Source organism: Megalobrama amblycephala, linkage group LG6, assembly GCF_018812025.1.
Source record: "Megalobrama amblycephala isolate DHTTF-2021 linkage group LG6, ASM1881202v1, whole genome shotgun sequence".
Lineage (NCBI taxonomy): Eukaryota > Metazoa > Chordata > Actinopteri > Cypriniformes > Xenocyprididae > Megalobrama > Megalobrama amblycephala.
The window spans coordinates 41,456,468-41,478,367 of record NC_063049.1 but is presented as its reverse complement, the minus strand read 5'-3'; the positions used below and the strand labels follow the sequence as shown (position 1 = coordinate 41,478,367).

At 33.9% G+C, this 21,900-nt stretch overlaps 2 protein-coding genes across 6 annotated transcripts in view; one reads left to right on the top strand and one right to left on the bottom strand.

Moving 5' to 3' along the window:
- Positions 1 to 3,887: 3,887 nt before the first annotated feature.
- slc38a11 (solute carrier family 38 member 11) lies at positions 3,888 to 20,821 on the bottom strand. Of its 2 annotated transcripts, XM_048194661.1 has the most exons (14): positions 20,807 to 20,821; positions 18,184 to 18,289; positions 13,190 to 13,255; positions 12,976 to 13,099; positions 11,919 to 11,993; positions 11,331 to 11,465; positions 11,165 to 11,230; positions 10,369 to 10,475; positions 8,385 to 8,464; positions 6,830 to 6,900; positions 6,582 to 6,743; positions 6,377 to 6,489; positions 4,403 to 4,534; positions 3,888 to 4,289 (listed from the first exon to the last, which is right to left on the bottom strand). In XM_048194661.1, the coding sequence occupies exons 3-14, from the start codon at positions 13,229 to 13,231 to the stop codon at positions 3,999 to 4,001; spliced, it is 1,398 nt and encodes a 465-aa protein (XP_048050618.1). In that variant the 5' UTR covers positions 13,232 to 13,255; positions 18,184 to 18,289; positions 20,807 to 20,821; the 3' UTR covers positions 3,888 to 3,998. The 2 variants fall into 2 exon arrangements, with proteins under 2 accessions (XP_048050618.1, XP_048050619.1); XM_048194662.1 differs by lacking the exons at positions 12,976 to 13,099; positions 13,190 to 13,255; positions 18,184 to 18,289; positions 20,807 to 20,821 and adding an exon at positions 12,297 to 12,663.
- The window catches only part of scn1laa (sodium channel, voltage-gated, type I-like, alpha), a 71,806-nt gene continuing 67,667 nt past the window's right edge, over positions 17,762 to 21,900 (top strand). For 2 of the 4 annotated variants that reach the window (XM_048194658.1, XM_048194656.1), the window contains exon 1: positions 17,763 to 18,299. The gene's annotated coding sequence lies outside the window, so the exon portion shown is untranslated. Of the gene's footprint in view, positions 18,300 to 20,586; positions 20,855 to 21,900 lie in introns of those variants that run through there. The other 2 variants (XM_048194660.1, XM_048194657.1) reach the window with 2 other exon arrangements.

Genomic DNA, 21,900 nt, shown 5'->3' with positions numbered 1-21,900 from the left:
TAACCCAACTGCAGACAAGCATCACGGGAGGTTTTTCTTTTCTTTTTCTGAGAGTCGTGAACATTTCCATGACATCCTGTGTGACAGTTTAAACATGTTTTGAATACTGAACTAATCTTTTGTCTTGAGATAGTCTTAAAGGGATATTTCACCCCAAAAAATAAAAATTCTGTCATCATTTACTCACCCATGAGTTTCTTTGTTCTGTTCAACACAAATGAAGATATTATGAAGAATGTTGGTAACTAAACTGTTGCTGGATCCCACTGACTTCCATAGTGTGTTTTTTATATAATATGGAAGTCAATGGGGACCAGCAACTGTTCTTCAAAATATAGGCTATTATTTTGTGTTCAACAAAACAAAGAAACTCATAGTTTTAAAACAACACAAGAGTGAGTAAATGATGACATAAGTTTCATTTTGGGGTGAAATAACCCTTTTAAATACCAAAAAACCTCCATATAACATATGCAGCTTTTCTGTTTGTTTTTTTTTGTTTGTTTTTTTTTTTTGTTTTTTTTATTAAACAGATTGATTAATTTCTTTCTCCATTGTGTAAATTCAAACTTATGGAAGCTTTTGTTTCCACCACTGAATAAAAAATAAAAAAAAGGTATTCTTACTTTTTTTCTTAGAATTGTGAAACAAACTCACAGATGCGAGTTATAAAGTCAGAATTATGAGAAATAAAGTCAGAATTGTGTAATATAAAGTGAGAATTGAGTTCTAAAGTCAGAATTGCGAGATATAGTCAGAATTGTGAAGTATAAAGTCAAAATTGTGTGATATAAAGTCAGAATTGTGAGTTATAAAGTCAGAATTGTGAGATATAAAGTCAGAATTGTGAATTATAAAGTCAGAATTGTGAATTATAAAGTCAAAATTGCAAATTATAAAGTCAGAATTGCGAAATATCAAGTCAGAATTGTGAATTATAAAGTCAGAATTGAGAATTATAAAGTCAGAATTGTGAATTATAAAGTCAGAGTTGCGTGATATAAAGTCAGAATTATGAGATAAAAAGTCAGAATTGTGAGTTATAAAGTCAGAATTGAATTATAAAGTCAGAATTGTGAGTTATAAAGTCAGAATTGTGAATTATAAAGTCAGAATTGTGAATTATAAAGTCAGAATTGAGTTATAAAGTCAGAATTGCGGGATATAAAGTCAGAATTGTGAGTTTTAAAGTCAGAATTGAATTATAAAGTCAGAATTGCGAGATATAAAGTCAGAATTGTGAGTTATAAAGTCAGAATTGAGTTATAAAGTCAGAATTGCGAGATAAAAAGTCAGAATTGTGAATTATAAAGTCAGAATTGCGAGATATAAAGTCAGAATTGCGAGATATAAAGTCAGAAATGTGAATTATAAAGTCAGAATTGAGAATTATAAAGTCAGAATTGCAAGATAAAAAGTCAGAATTGCGAGATATAAAGTCAGAATTGTGAATTATAAAGTCAGAATTGAGTTATAAAGTCAGAATTGTGAATTATAAAGTCAGAATTGTGAATTATAAAGTCAGAATTGAGTTATAAAGTCAGAATTGCGAGATATAAAGTCAGAATTGTGAATTATAAAGTCAGAATTGAGAGATATAAAGTCAGAATTGTGAATTATAAAGTCAGAATTGTGAATTATAAAGTCAGAATTGTGAGATATAAAGTCAGAATTGAGTTATAAAGTCAGAATTGCGTGATATAAAGTCAGAATTGCGAGATAAAAAGTCAGAATTGTGAGTTATAAAGTCAGAATTGTGTGATATAAAGTCAGAATTGCGAGATAAAAAGTCAGAATTGTGAATTATAAAGTCAGAATTGTGAGTTATAAAGTCAGAATTGAATTATAAAGTCAGAATTGCATTATATAAAGTCAGAATTGCGAGATAAAAAGTCAGAATTGTGAATTATAAAGTCAGAATTGCGAGATATAAAGTCAGAATTGCGAGATATAAAGTCAGAATTGTGAATTATAAAGTCAGAATTGAGAATTATAAAGTGAGAATTGCAAGATATAAAGTCAGAATTGTGAATTATAAAGTCAGAATTGAGTTATAAAGTCAGAATTGTGAATTATAAAGTCAGAATTGAGTTATAAAGTCAGAATTGCGAATTATAAAGTCAGAGTTGTGAATTATAAAGTCAGAATTGTGAATTATAAAGTCAGAATTGTGAATTATAAAGTCAGAATTGAGTTATAAAGTCAGAATTGTGAATTATAAAGTCAGAATTGAGAGATATAAAGTCAGAATTGTGAATTATAAAGTCAGAATTGAGTTATAAAGTCAGAATTGTGAATTATAAAGTCAGAATTGAGTTATAAAGTCAGAATTGTGAATTATAAAGTCAGAGTTGTGAATTATAAAGTCAGAATTGTGAATTATAAAGTCAGAATTGAGTTATAAAGTCAGAATTGCGAATTATAAAGTCAGAGTTGTGAATTATAAAGTCAGAATTGTGAATTATAAAGTCAGAATTGTGAATTATAAAGTCAGAATTGAGTTATAAAGTCAGAATTGTGAATTATAAAGTCAGAATTGAGAGATATAAAGTCAGAATTGTGAATTATAAAGTCAGAATTGAGTTATAAAGTCAGAATTGTGAATTATAAAGTCAGAATTGAGTTATAAAGTCAGAATTGTGAATTATAAAGTCAGAGTTGTGAATTATAAAGTCAGAATTGAGTTATAAAGTCAGAATTGTGAATTATAAAGTCAGAATTGAGAGATATAAAGTCAGAATTGTGAATTATAAAGTCAGAATTGTAAATTATAAAGTCAGAATTGTGAGATATAAAGTCAGAATTGAGTTATAAAGTCAGAATTGCGTGATATAAAGTCAGAATTGCGAGATAAAAAGTCAGAATTGTGAATTATAAAGTCAGAATTGAGAGATATAAAGTCAGAATTGTGAATTATAAAGTCAGAATTGTGAGATATAAAGTCAGAATTGAGTTATAAAGTCAGAATTGCGTGATATAAAGTCAGAATTGCGAGATAAAGTCAGAATTGTGAGTTATAAAGTCAGAATTGTGTGATATAAGGTCAGAATTGTGAGTTATAAAGTCAGAATTGAATTATAAAGTCAGAATTGCATTATATAAAGTCAGAATTGCGAGATAAAAAGTCAGAATTGTGAATTATAAAGTCAGAATTGCGAGATATAAAGTCAGAATTGCGAGATATAAAGTCAGAATTGTGAATTATAAAGTCAGAATTGAGTTATAAAGTCAGAATTGTGAATTATAAAGTCAGAATTGCGAGATATAAAGTCAGAATTGAATTATAAAGTCAGAATTGTGAATTATAAAGTCAGAATTGCGAGATATAAAGTCAGAATTGTGAATTATAAAGTCAGAATTGAGTTATAAAGTCAGAATTGTGAATTATAAAGTCAGAGTTGTGAATTATAAAGTCAGAATTGTGAATTATAAAGTCAGAATTGTGAATTATAAAGTCAGAATTGAGTTATAAAGTCAGAATTGCGAGATATAAAGTCAGAATTGTGAGTTATAAAGTCAGAATTATGAATTATAAAGTCAGAATTGCAAAATATAAAGTCAGAATTGTGAATTATAAAGTCAGAATTGTGAGATATAAAGTCAGAATTCTGAGGAAAAAAGTCAGAATTGCGAGTTTATACAATTTTGAGTTTATAATGCATAATTATGAGTTTATAACTCGCAATTCTGATTTTGTTTTATAATTCTGACAATTTATCATCTCCAACTCACCTATACTGCATGTTTTTGGATTGTGGGGCAGACATGCAAACAAACTCCACTTGAACCGGGGACCTTCTTGCTGTGAGGCGACAGTGCTACCCACTGAGCTGCCCTAATATTAATAAACAACTTCACATAATTACAAAAAAATCTTTTTAGGCTTGTTTTTATGTGATTTCTTTAATACAACAATTGCATCAACAATGTATCACTAGAAAACAGCATATAAAATAAAAAGATTCCTGTGAAAAGAATTCCAGTAAAATGAATTTGAGTCAGAAAATGCTGGCATTCTGTGTGGCGTTAATAAACTGCAGCACACTGCTCTGTGAAGTGGTGCTGGGAACGGAGGTGTTGGAGGCGGTGCAGTAGAACAGCTCTGCTCCGTGGGAACAGTCCTGAGGGAAGAGCACCATCATGATTAAGCCGATTATCATAACACAAACACCCGCCACCAGGATGATGCTGGGGATGAGGTTTTCCCCACGAAACCAGCGGCCCTCCGAGAGCTTCAGAAAGCAGGCGGCGGGGAAGATGAACATGAGCGGTACAGCACTCAAAACACCCTGAACGAGATGGAAAAACATTTACAGACATCTCTGAATGTGACTGACCAGCAACATCAACTACTGTTGCTAACCACATATTTTGCTGTTAATGATTTTACAGGAAAACTCACATTTAGTTCCAGTACAATACCCAGACAGTCATAAGAGAGGGATATGGCAGTCGTTGCTGATATGATCACCAAGGTAATGATGACATGGGCGGTGTTACTGAGTTCTCCTTTAAAAAAGACATTGGAGATCACCTGGACACCACCAAGAAAGGACCAACTTTAAAGCAAGTTAAACAAATACTAAAACAATCATCTTAAAGGGTTAGTTCACCCCAAAATGAAAATTACCCCATGATTTACTCCCCTCAAGCCATCCTAGGTGTATATGATTATCTTCTTTCAGACGAACACGATCAGAGATATATTTAAAAATAGATTTATAATGGTAGTGAATGGGGGGCCTGTTTTAAAACCCAAAAAATGTGCATATATCCATCATAAATATAATCCATATGACTCCAGGGGGTTAATAAAGGCCTTTTGAAGCAAAGTGATGGGTTTTGTAAGAAAAATATCCATATTTAAAACTTTATAAACTAGAATAACTGCATTTTTTTGGGATTCAAAATCACGCCCCCCGTTCACTGCCATTATAAAGCTTGGAAGAGCCAGGATATTTTTAAATATATTTCCGATTGCATTCGTCTGAAAGAAGATAGTCATATACACCTAGGATGGCTTGAGGTTGAGTAAATCACAGAATAATTTTCATTTTGGGGTGAACTATCCCTTTAAGGATGTCACACATTAAAATGAATTCAAACATTGCATGCAGTCATTAAAGAGTCAGGATGACTGTAATGTCAAACAGAAAGCTCTGGAAATGTGTGAAGACTTTGACATGTGTCACAAAAAAATGATTTTAAATGCTTTTCACTTTTACTTTTTAATAAATTATAAAAAAAAGTGCTAATATCAGAATCCTACTTTTGATTTTTTTTAATAATTTTCCATTTTCATTTTGTTTTTATTTTAAGTTAGTACTTTTGTTGTGTTTTTGTCATTTTTATCTATCTATCTATCTATCTATATATATATATATATATATATATATATATATATATATATATATATATATATATATATATATATATACACATACACACACATATATATATTGCAAATATAGTTTAAATTAATATTAAAAGGTTTAAATTCATTTAAATAAATTGTTTGCATCAAGTTAAACTAAATGAAAATGAGAAATAATGAAATAAAATATTTTATATATATATATATATATATATATATACTTATTTTTATTTCAGTATTTCTCATTTTTAATTTTTATTTCACATCATTTATTTAAAACATAAATAAATAATAATTGTATTTAACTTCATTTATATATATATATATATATATATATATATATATATATATATATATATATATGAAGTGAAATCAAAAATTAAGTGAAATAAAATTATATTTATGTTAATATTTATGTTTTTACTAAATGAAACTAAATGAAAATGAGAAATACTAAAATAAAAATAATATATATATATATATATATATATATATATATATATATATATATATATATATATATATATGAGCAATATCACACGAGTAGCCGTGCGATATGGCTGTATATCAGCACGCTGTGATTCGTCCGTAGGCACGAGGCCGCAGGCCGAGTGCTGTAGGTTAAATATATATATATATATATGAAGTGAAATAAAAAATTAAGTGTAATAAAAATTATTGTATTTTATTTCAAGTAACATTTTTTTTTGTATGGTTTTAGTTTCAGTAAACTATAATAACCCTAATAAAACCATTCAATTAATTTGCTATGTTTACAAATTTGATGTTTTTATGTCAAAGAATCTGCTGTCATTCCCATTACAAGAACAAAATATATATTTGATTATGATGGAAAATCCGGTTGAAGGCCATGATCAGATCTTCATTTCAGGACATGATAAATGTTTTAACATTAAGAAGTTTTGATTTTCAAGCTTTCAAGTAGTCAAAAGTGCCCCTAGTTGAAGAATCACCCACATATAAAAGCTTCAATTATCTTACCTCACGGGTCACAAAGCACTCCAGAGGGAATGTGGTGATTATACTGACACCGTAGCAGAATCGACCGAATGTAGCCAAGTTATCATTCCTGCAGTAGTTCTCAAATATATCACCTTGGACAGGAAACACAACAGGAATAATCATTTCAGGTTCTTTCAGTGCATTATTTTACCGTATTTCTGACTCAGGATGTACAGTAATTTACCTTGTGTATAACCAGTAAATGTTGCATAACCTGCAGCAGCAAACACAGCACTGAACAGCGCGGCTGAGCCCACAGATACATGCGTGACAAGAGACCAGCTGCTTAACGTGGGCTCCTGCAGCGACCCGTAGATCATGAAGCTGTTATGGTGGCAGATAAAAGCTGAAAAATATGTCAAAATTTCAATTGAAAAAGTACTTTAATTCTGAAAGTGCGAAAGGTGTATATCACTAAAAGTAAAACCTCACCAAAAGACATGACAGCAACTGCCTGAATTGCATTCCACCGTGCAAACACCCATGCACCGTCTGAAGCAGGTCTGTGGACAGAAAAAAAATACGTAAAGTATTAATTGTATAAATCATTTTTAATGTTTGTGCATGCCCATGCAAAAGTCACTACCATGATGCTGTGACATTGTTAGGGTGGTTTGAGTGTTTTTTTTAGCATGTCATAGGCCCTGTTTCCACCTGGTATTAAGTATATTATTACATTTTGGTCAATTGGATCGCAACACTAAATACAGGTATAAACAGGGTGTAAAAGGTTTTGAGTGACATGAGAAATCGAGTGCCCCCCAGGAATCAGGTCTCCTTTAGGATCAGGCAGTAATGCCTGATCAAAAGTTGTTATTGTGATGTCTTGACTAATTATAACCTATTTCACTATTGTAAGATGTTTACTGCATTAAGTGCACAAACAACATGCTTGAAATATAAAATGAGTATACTAGTATTTGAACCATGTAATTTAAAAGACATTATATTTTATAATAATATTTTACATGTTAAACCATATAAATCATAATGTTGAACCAATGGGATCTCTTGGGGTCCTAAAGGAGACCCGATTCCTGGGGGGACTCGATTTCTCACCACACCAGATTGCTTTCGTAGTGGAAACGCTCATGTGATCAAATGCATTCGAACAGTCACTAAAGACCGCCTACTCTCCACCTACTGACCTAACGCGAAGATATAATGTGAAGCACGCTAGCCAGATGGGATTTAAACTTTGTCGGCTGAACTGAAGACCCAAGTTTGGGTTGAAGTCGAAAAACGTACTAAGTACAATGTCCTCTCCCCATTCCTGATTTCTAAAATGTACTCACTGCATTCAGCAGTGTTGAGCAGAAACGAAAGCTGATGCTCTCCAGCTTATGTTTTTCTCTCATCTCTGGGCGTGTTCATATGTAAATTGAGCAAGCTTATTTTGTCCATTAGATCGAATGATCTGAAAAAACCCATACATTTGGCCGCCCATAGACGCTCCCCTTGAAGAAATCAAGACAGAAGTGGTTGAAAGTGGACAACAGAGATGGATTTAAACACCAGGTGTAAACGGATATGTGTCTCCCTCGTCCACTTGTGATCCGATCGACCAAAACGCATCTTAATACCAGGTGGAAACAGGGCCACAAAGAGTCAAGAAAGTCACATTCCCAAGTCTCTATGATAATACTAGAAAATAGTATTATAGTGATTCTTTTGCCTGTTTAATCATGTGCTAAGTGAAAATCACATATTTGATCTGGGTTCACACGGGTCAGGGGTTTTCCTTATGAACCATCACAAAACATATATATATTGTATCCCTACAGCGTGTCACTATATGCCTTGAGTACACAAAGGCCAAAATATGATGGAAAAATCGAATCAAAAATTAAATAAACCCAATGAACGGAGTGCAGATATAATTCCTCAGAAAAAGGGTAAATCATTATCCAGAGCTGCGGTCAGCAAACATGAGCATATGGTGGACAGTGTGAATGAATGCACACAGACGGAAAGAGAGATTTTATACATCTGTGGTCCTAACGTCGCTGCTCTCACGACCACTGTGATGAGGATGGCAAAAGTCAAGAGCATCGACAATAAAGATACCTGGAACAGAGGAGGGAAAGAGAGTCCATTATTGTCAATTTAAAGCAATAGTTCACCCAAAAATGAAAATATTCATGTTATCCAATTCCAAACCCATGTGATGTTATTTTTCTGTGGAGCACAACAATGACCTGGCTTCAAATATCATGAATGTAACACACGGGTCATATGGACTATTCTTATAAAACTATTATTGTGCTTTTTTGTCCATTCTAGAGTCTGATGTGGTGCACTGTAAAAAATGCTGGGTTCAAAACAACCCAAGTTGGGTTGAAAATGGACAAACTGGGTTGTTTTAACCCAACAGTTGGGTTGAATGTTTGCCCAACCTGCTAGGTAGTTTTATTTAACTCAACTATCGTATTGCTTGCTTAAAATGAACACAATGTTGGAAATTAACATTTATTAATATGTTTAATAAATTAATATGTTTTAATAGGTTTAATGAATAATAAACTATAAACATTTATTAAATTGCTTATTAGTAAATGTTCACCTTTGGATTATTATTGTTGCCTCTAGTAATTATGTGTCTGATTTTTCATTTCCAACCTATTTTGGGTTCAGTTTAAGCCAGCCATATAGTCATTTTTATAAGTTGAGTTAAAGGTGCCCTAGAATTAAAAATTTAATTTATCTTGGCATAGTTGAATAACAAGAGTTCAGTACATGGAAATTACATACAGTGAGTCTTAAACTCCATTGTTTCCTCCTTCTTATATAAATCTCATTTGTTTAAAAGACCTCCGAAGAACAGGCGAATCTCAACATAACACTGACTGTTACGTAACAGTCGGATCATTAATATGTACGCCCCCAATATTTGCATATGCCAGCTCATGTTCAAGGCATTAGACAAGGGCAGCCAGTATTAACGTCTGGATCTGTGCACAGCTGAATCATCAGACTAGGTAAGCAATCAAGAACAACAGCGAAAAATGGCAGATGGAGCAATAATAACTGACATGATCCATGATATCATGATATTTTTAGTGATATTTGTGAATTGTCTTTCTAAATGTTTCGTTAGCATGTTGCTAATGTACTGTTAAATGTGGTTAAAGTTAGCATCGTTTAATACTGTATTCACAGAGACAAGAGAGCCGTCACTATTTTCATTATTAAACACTTGCAGTCTGTATAATGCATAAACACAACTTCATTCTTTATAAATCTCTCCAACAGTGTAGCATTAGCCATTAGCCACGGAGCACTATCAAACTCATTCAGAATCAAATGTAAACATCCAAATAAATACTATACTTTACGCGATTAGACATGTTGCATGACGAACACTTTGTAAAGATCCATTTTGAGGGTTATATTAGCTGTGTGAACTTTGTTTATGCAATGATAGAGTCGAGAGCTCGGGAGGGGGCGGAGAGCGCGAGCATTTAAAGGGGCCGCACGCTGAATCGGCGCATATTTAATAAGCAGTTAAAAAAATTAATTAAAAAAAATCTATGGGGTATTTTGAGCTGAAACTTCACAGACACATTCAGGGGACACCTTAGACTTATATTACATCTTTTAAAAAGACGTTCTACGGCACCTTTAAATAAAACTGCCCAGCAGGTTGGTCAAACATTTAATCCAACCGCTGGATTAAAACAACCCAATCACTGGTTTTGTCTATTTTCAATCCAACTTAGGTTGTTTTTAACCCAGCATTTTTTAGAGTGTAATCAGACATGGTCACTATGAAATGCTGTTGTATGAAGAAATTGTCCTTTTGTGTTACACAGAAAAACAACATACAGTTCCAAAAAGACATGAGAATGAGTAAATAATAGGTGAATTTATTCATTTAAAGCTACAGATCACAAGTGACTATATTGAAATTTGAAAATAAATAAATAAATTAATTAATTAATTAGCACAGTGAATAACTGGTAATACTCAACCTTTCCCAGCTTTGCTATATCTCTATAGAGAGACAGGGGAAGTGTGAATAGAAGAGTGGACATCAGAATGACAAAATGTCTCTCTGTAAGAATGTTTCCAGGACCAACTGAAACAAAAAGAAAAAAAAAAAAGAGCACAAATGTAATGTTTCTGCTTTTATCAATGCATTCACAGAGAAAAAAATGACTACTTTTTGGAGGTGACCTTTCAAAACACAGACACAAGACATTTAGACCCAAGATGAATTTATCATGTGTTTATTGTACTATGAAAACATACTGTAACTTTCAGAACACAAAACTTTCTAGAGTCAAAAAAGAGCACCTATTAAAACAAAGCAGAACAACAGCTGTTCTAAAAACCTGAAATATTAACACAAAATCATCCACATTTGCATGTCAATAATTCCTATTCATGAAAATGGACAAACCCAGCAACTGGGTTGTTTTGACCCAGTTGGGTATTGTATTGCTTGCTTAAAATGAACACAAAGTATGTTGGAAATTACCATTTATTAATATGTTTAATAAATTAACATGTTTTAATAAGTTTAATGAAAAATAATGAAACTATAAACATTTATTAAATTGCTTATTAATAAATGTTCACCTTTGCCTTTAGTAATTATGCATGTGAGATGAATGAACATAGTCATAATAACTAAATTATGACTTTTTGGCACAAAACACTTTGCTAAGATTATAGGCAGACCTCTGGGACAAAAAAAATAACAATAAAAATATAGATATGACACTGTTTTAAAAAAAGAAACGTTAAATGTAATAACCAGCTCACCTCCTTGGATTCTCATAAACACTTTGGTCAGCGTATCACCTGTGATGATGTTGTAGCTGATCATTGCTATATGTGGGACACAATACAGACAATTATATTCTTCAAAATCTCACTTCACCTCACAATATAAATACAAAAGGTCATTAGGACAGATGTCGGTGATTACCGATGAATGGGTAAAGAAACTGCAGCGCTGACACAATCAAATATCCTATCTGGCCAAAGGTGCTTTGAACCAGAGACTGATAACTGTGAGTGCCAGACAGATTCCCTCCTCTGACCAGCAGAATGATGGAGTAATCTGCAGAAAAAAATAAAATAAAATAAAAACATGATGGGAGCAATGAACTTTTGACAATGGCACTACATTTGACATATGTTTAAATGGGTCATGACATGGATTTTAATATGATCCTTGACGTTCACTTTTAACTAGTTGATTATTAGCATGCATATTACTAAAATATTGGCTATTTATCAGTACTTATTAATCACATATTAATGCCTTATTCTGCATGACCTTAATCCTGCCAAATACCTGAACTTAACAACTACTTTACTAACTATTAATGAGCAGGAGATTAGGAGTATATTGAGGGAAAAGTCATAGTTAATACTTTATATGTGTTACCACGTTCACATATAATGTTAAGAAAGTTTTTTTTGCACAACCAGTGCATGCAAGTATTTTAAAATGCACATTATTGTGGTCTAGATGCATAGTTAACAGGCAATGAACACTTGCAGTGCATACCTGTGATGTAGGCAACCAGAAAAAGTAGCAGAAGACCCATTGGGAGACCAGCCTGACTCAAAGAATATGGCAAACCTAGATGAATGAAACCAAGAGACCAGAGATGTGGAGCACTTGTTCAATATAAACTAGTAAACACATTTTTTGCAGCCAAATCCAAAGGTTTGTATCTATACATATAGTAGAAGGTGACTAAAATTAAACCCAGACTTGAAAATATTCACATAAATGTGACAACTAGCCCCAGTCTCCCATAGAGGATAGTGGGAAAGATCAGCTGGCTAACTAGTTTTGTTTTCCTCTCTGATCAGGCAGGTGATAGAGCACAGAAATAGCTACTGCAAAGAATGCATGTATGCATTCAAATTTAATGCTGACCTTTTCTGGACATATCATCGGACCAGAAAAATATTTTTCTTCTTTTCTTTTTTTTTTTTTTCCTGCAGCAGAAGCATGTGAACTGACTAGGGCTGTTCAGTAGTCATATGATCCTGTGCCGTGTGGAATCTAAGCCAGTTCTCACATCTACTGGCCTATTAAAATATGCAAAAATGTGAGAAAATAATGAACATGATAGCATACAAACATCAGTAATAGGCCATTAAGCATGCTTTTGACTTATATTTTTAATTTTTTAAATAATTAGATGAAAAAAAATCTAAACTGTCAGTCAAGAGTTTGTACAAAGTCATCAAAACTATTAAAATATGGGAATTATGTAGTGATCAAAAATGTTAAACAAATCAGATTTTAGATGCTAAACTATTTGCTAGACATGCTCTCAACCACCTTCATGACATGCTTTTTAAACACTTCAGGAGTTCACATGTATGGCTGGACACTTGATGATGCTTTCCCCTCAAAATATATGCTCCAACTCATCAATTAATAATCATAATAATAATAATGTTAGCTTTGGAACAATATTTACATGTGCAATTTATATTTTTCAACAAGTTATTAAGATCAAGAGGAAGATATATTTGGTTTAATATTTAGTGTGTATTTATTAAATTGATATTATCATTTTGCAGCAGCATAAACAACAAAACATTACCTATAATTCCAGATCCTATAATGGAATTGATGAAATTAAATGAGGCAGAAGACAATGAGCTAGTTCCACTTTTCCCTGTGTCCTCATGTGAGGAGGACAACAAACAATCCCTGTCATTGTCCATCTGAAAAGACAAAAACCCACATCAGGAGCATGTTCAGCGTATCTCAGATATATAATTATTCATGAGTTAGTAAATAATGTGCAAACTCACCTGTTGAACTGCGCCAGTTTTCTCTCCTTTGTGGTTTTCCATTTAAAGCAATCCTTCTGAGATGTCCTAGATGGATAGATGTTCTACCATGTCATGGAGTAAAAGAGCTCCACCTGATTCAGTCAGTCCGCCCACAGAATAAAAATACGCCCCTTGTTGCTTTTAAACATCAGCTGCAGGCTATCTGAACAGCTATTTCTGCATGAATAACTTAATCTGTGTTTGACACACAAAGCCTGTTAAACCGTATTATAGCTGTTGGCCAAACATTTGCTCAACAGTCTCAGTTTCTTGTGAAATAGTGGAAAGTGACTGCACTCAATACAAATGTAACTGAAGAAAATTAGATAGATAGATAGATAGATAGATAGATAGATAGATAGATAGATAGATAGATAGATAGATAGATAGATAGATAGATAGATAGATAGATAGATAGATAGATAGATACTGAAAAAAATAGAGATGCACGCAAGCTTTAACCATATGTGCTCTAGTTAACACCGACACTCAAACACGCTTTGGTGTCCTTGTCTTTGTGTCCTGCAGATTGTCTGATGCTGCTGAGCAACCACCTGGTGACATCTGGATGAACCTTAAGCAAGTGTCCACACTCTTCAAGAGCACAAAACCAAAAACTGCACAACTTGGATAGATCGGTTGTAAACATTGCATTTATTTTATTTTATTTTATATTGTTTAGTTAAAGTTATGATTTTGCTTTTTTAACTTTAGTAAGTGTGTAATGTTGCTGTTTGAGCATAAACAACATCTGCAAAGTTACAACACTCAAAGTTCAATGCAAAAGGATTTTACAGAAATCGCTGTTTAAGAACTACAACAAACAGCTGGTAGGGACTACAAACACCTTTTCCCTGGGTTGGTGACATCACTAACCCTAAAATTTACATAAACCCCGCCCCCGAGAACACACAAACAAAGGGGGCGGGGCCATGTTGGGCTGCTTTAGAGAAGAGGAAGAGTTGTTGTAGTAGAGTGTTGTTGTCATGCCGTCATTTTACGCCGGACTGCTTCACAAACGAGTGTCAATTCAACGCTGGATTTGCACAGAAGATTAACATGACGGCACATGCTAGTGGATGAGTTGAATCAACTCCACAGCAACTACATAAATTTATCCACTAACCATTCAGAAACGTCCAGTTTCATTCTAAAAGTTGTAACTTCTTCCTGAGTCTCTCCATCAGTGTCGACTCCGGTTTGAACAATGTAAGGCTGAACACCGTTACTGACAATCCTCATTTTGCCTGCGTGAGATTCTCCAGCTTTGTTGAGCAACCGAAGCGTGAGCTGTTACGCTGTCTTCACGCGCTAACGGAAATTTGATAATCCACACTTCTGAAGTCCTGATTACGAGCTCATCGCATTCAAGTTTTGAAATGGGAGGACGTTCATGTACAATTTTTACCTAGAAAACTCATATTTAAGATCATTCATGAGCATGTGAAGGCAGCTTTAAAGCTCCACCCTCTTCTGGAAAGGGGGCTGGGAGCAGCAGCTCATTTGCATTTAAAGGGACACACACAAAAACGGTGTGTTTTTGCTCACACCCAAATAGGGGCAAATTTGACAAGCTATAATAAATGATCTGTGGGGTATTTTGAGCTGAAACTTCACAGACACATTCTGGAGACACTAGAGACTTATATTACATCTTGTGAAAAGGAGCATTATAGGTCCCCATTAATGTTCATGACATTAGTTTACTATACATGTTTATTGGGCATGGTTAAAGGAAAGGTCAGTTCTGATTAACACTTTTTGTTTTAGCATCAGTAACTCAGTGGTTGTTTGTGCTAGATTTCTCAAACTTTGATACACGGTAGCCACATTTGTCTACTAAGAATAAAACTCACTTAGATTTGTGTTCTAGTGTGTTGAGTTGTAACACTAGCTGGGGAAAGATGTAACAGTGAGAGATAATTTGCTGAAACAAGATCCACACTATCTCATTTATGCAAGAACTTTATTGAGGAAAAAAAAATCTATTTTGAAAAAACTGAACGATTTAAAGTGCTATTATATTGTCGGCTTATTTCTTTAATGAGCTTATATTTAGCACAAAACAATTGCTTGTGTTTGTGTCTGTACTATGTACTGTATTCCTGTCACATAAGGGTTCAGTCACCAGCTATGTTGCCATCCACCTATTTTTATGTGAATATTTGGGATATCACATAAAAAAACGCCTTATTTAAAAAATAAATCCCTAGATGAGCAACTTACGTGACTTTGCCTCAACAGAGAATGTGTAACTGGACACATTGGACCACCATAAGGGGTTGGTTGTATACATTTTAATGAATGTTGTTACAACTATTCCCACCCAAATCACCAAATTATACTAGAGAAACAGCTAATTTAGGTTAGCCTATGTAAATCCAATAATCTACAAAATCATGATTTCTGGACAAAAAAATCTAAATTTCCTTCCTGAAAATCATTTTTTTTTTGGTCATAAAATGTCACAGTCACATGCCACTTCTCCTGTGAGCTCAAAAAGGTTGATGGGAATGTATGAAATTGCTGGCATCACCACAGCTCTTTTCTGACTTGTCAAACTGAGTGTTACAACTGACCCCATGTTACACTCCCTTAAATTTAGTTTACATAACTAAAAAGTGTAATGGACTTTTAATGCATAAGTGGATGAAACAGTTAAAGAAAAGCAGCCAAAAACAGTGAATTTCTGGAAGCCATGCACTAGATTTTTTAAAATGTCACATTTTCATTGATAAAAAAAAAGAGGTTTAATCCACTAGGTGTCGCCATGAGGCTTCGCTGCCCTCTCTCTGAACTGTGACTGACGTTTTGAAATGACAATTTGCAGTTGTTGTAAAATTGATTTGCTTTACTCAACTAGTACAAGTTTCTATGAAACTTTTATAAACTCAAGTTCAAATGTTTGTAGTAAACATTAAGCAACTCAAAAAAAATTATTAAAATATTGTCCTTTGTATGATTTTAAACTAAAAGGTGCTTCATAGAAAGAAACAACTTGTAAAGTGTACTACAAATGTACATTACAAATGTTGAAGTTTCAGTAGGGTACTATAGGCCACTTTGGAGCAGACATCACAATTACGTCACTTGCAGCTGCGCGCGCATACTGGTTGCAGAAAAATAGCGGTAGCAATTGAAGGAAAATGTGCAAAATCCACAGAATAAGAGAAAAATGTTTTGTTGTGCCTCTGGATGTTGGAATCGGAATGCAAAAAATATAGTCTTCATTTTTAAAGAAAATCATCGTTGAAAACGTCCTTTGAAGATAAACAGAGACGTTTCACAGCCTGGACTGATGACACCTGCAAGGATTAGTCTACTATTAAAGCAGGAATTTGATGTAAACAGTAAGTCTACATAATTCACATATGCAGCTCAGAGGACATACATACATAGCAGTTACACGGCATGAAATAATTATAATTAAAATAATTTAAACCTATAATATTTTACATAGATAACTTTTAAACATAATAATATTTATTTCACAATTCTATTTTTTTTTTCTTGCATTTGCGTGTTTATTACTCCCAGTTCGGACTTTATAACTCGCAATTGTGAGTTTATTTCACAATTCTGAGGGGGGAAAAGTCAGAATTGCGGGATAAATTGCAATTCAGAAAAGACAGAATAACGAGTATATCTCACAATTCTGTTTTTCTTTGTAAGAAATGTGAGATGTAAACTCAGATTTGCGAGAAATAAAAGTCAGAATTGTGAGATATAAACTCGAAATTAACTTTTTTTATTCTTTTATTTCGTGGCTTCCATAGACTTCTACTGCTCAACTGTCATTTTCTGCAACCAGCTAGGCTCCGCCCACAAAAAACGTCATCGCTGTTTGCAAACACCAAATTGGTCTATAGGCTACATAACATAAACAAATAACATTTTTTATCTGAAGCGACTTACAAATGGACCAACAGAAGCAGTTAAACCAACAAAAATAGCAACAATATGAAAGTGCTTTGATAAACTTGTCTTTTTAAACTTGTCCAAAAAAACAAAATAATGACTTTTTAGTGATATCTAGTGATGGCCGATTTCAAAACGCTTTGAATCTTGAAGTCACATGATTTCAGCAGTTTGGCATTTTGACACCCGATCCGAATCATGATTCGACACAAAAGATTCGAAGCATGTTTTGAAATCGGCCATCACTAGATATTGTTGAAAAGTCATTATTTTGTTTTTTGGTGCACAAAAAGTATTCTTGTCGCTTTATAATATTAAGATTGAACCACATGAACTGTTTTAAATATGTTTTAAGTACCTGCTGTCTATAGAGGCCTCACTGAGCCATCAGATTTCATCAAAAATATCTTAATTTGTGTTCCGAAGATAAACAAAAGCCTTATGGGTGTGGAACGACATGAGGATGAGTAATAAATGACATTATTTTCATTTTTGGGTGAACTAACCCTTTAAACAATACACTGTGCCAACTGTTTAGTTTTATGTCAAAATGAGAAAAGTGCTAATACAACAATAAGTTATTGCCTACACAAAGGGTGGGGCAAATAAGACATCCTCATGAAAAAAAAAAATACACAAAAAAAGTATAAACATGAACCGTCATCACCTTTTGGCGCTTTTATGAAACGTTTTGCAGTCGCAAGGGATCTGTCTGGCGTCAGTGTCCGTCAAGATCTGCAAATTTAGTAGTCCTACTATGGCGAAGGACTAGTTTTAATATTCATAAGCAAATGTTCTCCATTGGACGTTTAAGAAGCAACGTCAGCGCAACCTAATTAATATTCACGAGGCAGAACAGAACAGAAGGTGGACGTTGTCATGGTCTACTTGAATATTCATGAGCTCAGCCTCAGGCATAGTAGGATTGGTGATTTCGCTCTGGGTCTAATGAATAACCGGAAGCGCTAATCTCTGTCATCTCAGGCACTTCGCTCTTTTTGATCACAGACTTTTTTTTTCTCTCGCTGAAAATCCCTTGGAGTTTTCTTACTTACTTGGGTGAAGTTGCCCACACTGAATGTTTTCCTCCACATTGGATCACTGCATCAAGTTTTGGACGCTGAGGATTAATTTCCCCCTCAAGAAATTCCCTGATTTTTGCTGGAAGATGGTGAGTAGATCATGATGAAAGCTATTCAAATTTATGGTCAATAAAACATGCTTCAGGTTATAATTAAATGCAAATAACAATACTATGTCTGATGCATAAAAGAGTTTAATTTAACAATATTTTTTTTTAAAAATGAAGGCTGGTGTAGTCTGTGATCATACAGTTTTTAGATTATTTTCTCATTCAGTTGGTCTATGACAGCATAAGCACATTTATAACTCCTGTTGTTTTGTCATTTAGTTATATAAATAGTTTAGTTTAGGTTGTGATATAGGCTTACCTTCTGTTTCTGTATTGCATACAGTATGTCATTGTTGTCATAACAGCATTAGATGCACATGAAAAAAGTTATTTACATTTCTGTACATTGATTGATTTGTTTGGTTTTCCGACATCTATTTATACATGTCAGCTCTGCGCCACGGGTTTTGTGCTCTCATTTAACGTAGATTATTTTAAAATATCTCTCGCTCTTGATGCATTTGATTACTGCAAAGCTCAAACAATTAAATTAACCGTGGGATTTTTTTGAGAAATATGTTAACTGTCCTAACCCTGGTTGACGCCCTGGAAATCCACTTTTCCAGTGATTGATTCTTGAATCTGCGGTGGAAGAGATGATGCCACAGGATAAAAATAGTTCTTTCAGCTCATACGAACTTGTATGTTGTGTACTAGATGCAAAACCGCGTTTAATTTGACTGTAGTTAACGAACTACGTGCAGTCCGATTCCTGGAATCGGTTCTTTCGAACAGTTCATTTCAATAAACCTAATTCATCACGTGGTCCAGGATATTACGGCGTGTCATAGCCGTTAACGTGATTTATGTTTCAGTAAAGCCATATTAGCCTACAGCAAATTTTGTCCATTACGTTTTATAAATAAATAATTAAAAATAATTTATTTTTAATTATTTATTTATAAACAGCAATCTTGAAGAGCTCTCGACTTTCCTGTCAATCATTCTGGGCGTTTTTTTTGGCGCGATAATCCATCCAATGGCAGCGCGTTTTAACTGTCATCAATATCGTAAATCCTGCAAAGTTTTTATATTTTATAGTTTTTATATTTTTTTTAATATATTTTTTGTGCTTATGCTGTCAAACGTATGTACATTTATTACACTATTTATAAATTATTTGTAAATAAATAATTAATAATGTTTTTTTTTTGACTTATTGAACGCCGAATCAGTTTGTTTTAGATCAGATTTGGCTCAAACAAAAATTAATTTAGCCAACATAAAACTAAAATTCATTTTCATCATGTTGTGAAGTAGGCTACCATTGAGACAAATCGTAAACTTACTTTTGACCACATCGATCAAATTTTCTTCACTCAAATGCTTTTATTATCAGCTTACGCATCGGTTTTCGACTTATTACGACTTGGACATGAGTCGGCGATTGCTGATTCGAGAACTGCTCTGACTCAATAATTGATTCAGTCCGATTCGCAAACTAATTTTTCTAATCGGTTTGGTTTTATTTGACTGCATCTAATAGAGGGTAGGCATCGACGTCACTTTCCCGCCGGAACGCGCTCCCTCAGCTGGACTGAGTGGCAAAAGAACCTGCTGCGTGACTGGATTTAATAGAGGAAACTGCGAAAACGCGAGTAAAACAAACATTACACTAAAGGTTGGACTTCGTAAGTGTTCCTTACAACTTGTCAAATAAACCTAATCCATGGATATTGACATGCAGCCAGGAGTCATGTTTCCTGACATTTATATGTGAATGATTTCGACGCTGGGGAAATACATAAAGGAAATCTGCCTGTGAATATTTTACATAACTACAATATAGGTAGGTTTAAATCCGCGTGATCACTTTGTCAATGTTATATATATATCGTCATATTGTCCATCCCTAAAACTTGTATAGTTTTTGTCAGTGTTTATTTAAAAACACCCAATAATTCAGAATATAAGATGGTAAATATTTAATTGATGAGTTGTCAATACAATATATACGGTATGATTTTACCTCAAAATCCAACAATTTGACACAAAATGATAACTGCAAATCCATGTTTCTCTGCCTGGAGTCCAGCTGCTTCTGTGAATTGCAGTGATCCATTTGCTTCTTTTTTTATCTGTAACGTTAGCTATCGGCAGTCTTTAAATTTATACCTCAGGTTTTGTGTAAAGCTATTTGTACAGTCAATCACAAAGCTCTTTCCCGTTTTGGAAGTGTTTTGTGTGTTTTTCGCGGAATTCACGCTGAAAACCAATGCTGCCGCTCAGTCTTTGTGCCACTCAGTGGGCGTGACCGCAGTCCTAACGGTCGACGGTGACGCCACGGGCATACCCTCTATGGAAAAGCGGTCATTTTTAAAGATAGTAAGGATCGTTTCTTGCAATCGTCAGATAGATTATATCACTTAAGAACAAGGTAGTTTATCTCGCACGTGTAATAGCAACTAAAATCGCCTTATGATCGCTTTTTAACTTCACACAGGCTGGATTTCATTGAAGAAGGCACATTCTTCTGTTACGCCCACCTCAGCTAAGCAGAACAGTCTAGGAGGCGCCATTTTAAATTAAATCAGGTATTTCTCCAAGGCAGGCAGTCAGTCATAATATGAAGGCTGTCTTCACCAGGTAGCCTACATAAGATGAGAGAAATTGTGCTCATAATGTAGTGGACTACAAAACAGTTCGTTTAGTTTTGGATCTTTATGGAGTTCTACACTTTAAAACACCTTTCAAAAAGAGGAAAAAATGGCCCTACTACCTGACAAATATCCAAATAGCAATCTTGAAGAGTTCTCGACTTGCCTGTCAATCATTCTGGGCGGTTTTTTTTGGGCGCGATAATCCATCCAATGGCAGCTGGCTATTTTTACATCTATGGTTACAAATGACACTTTTCAAAGACTGTGATGACGCGTTTTAACGGTCATCAATATCGTAAATCCTGCAAAGTTTTTTTCATTTAATTTTTTATAAAGCTTATGTACATTTATAACACTATACTTTGTTTTATATTTGTTTGAATTATATTACCATTGCATCAAATTACAAAAAACTAGCTAAAGGGTTAGTTCACCCAAAAATTCTGTCATTTATTACTCACCCTCATGTCGTTACACACCCGTAAGACCTTCATTAATCTTCGGAAAGCAAATTGAGACATTTTTGTTGAAATCCCATGGCTCAGTGAGGCCTGCATAGGGAGCAATGACATTTCCTCTCTCAAGATCCATTAAGGTAACTAAAAACATATTTAAATTAGTTCACATGAGTACAGTGGTTCAATATTAATATTATAAACCGACAAGAATATTTTTGGTGCACCAAAAAAAACCTAAATAACTAATTATTTGGTGATGGCCGATTTCAAAACACTGCTTCAGGAAGCTTCAGAGCATAATGAATCAGTTTATGGATCTTGAGAGAGGAAATGTCATTGCTGGCTATGGAGGCCTCACTGAGCCATCAGATTTCAACAAAAATATCTTAATTTGTGTTCCTAAGATCAACGAAGGTCTTACGGTTGTAAAACGGCACGAGGGTGAGTAATAAATGAATTCATTTTTGGGTGAACTAACCCTTTAACGCTGCTGTGAGGGTGTTTCTAATACAGCAGCTATGG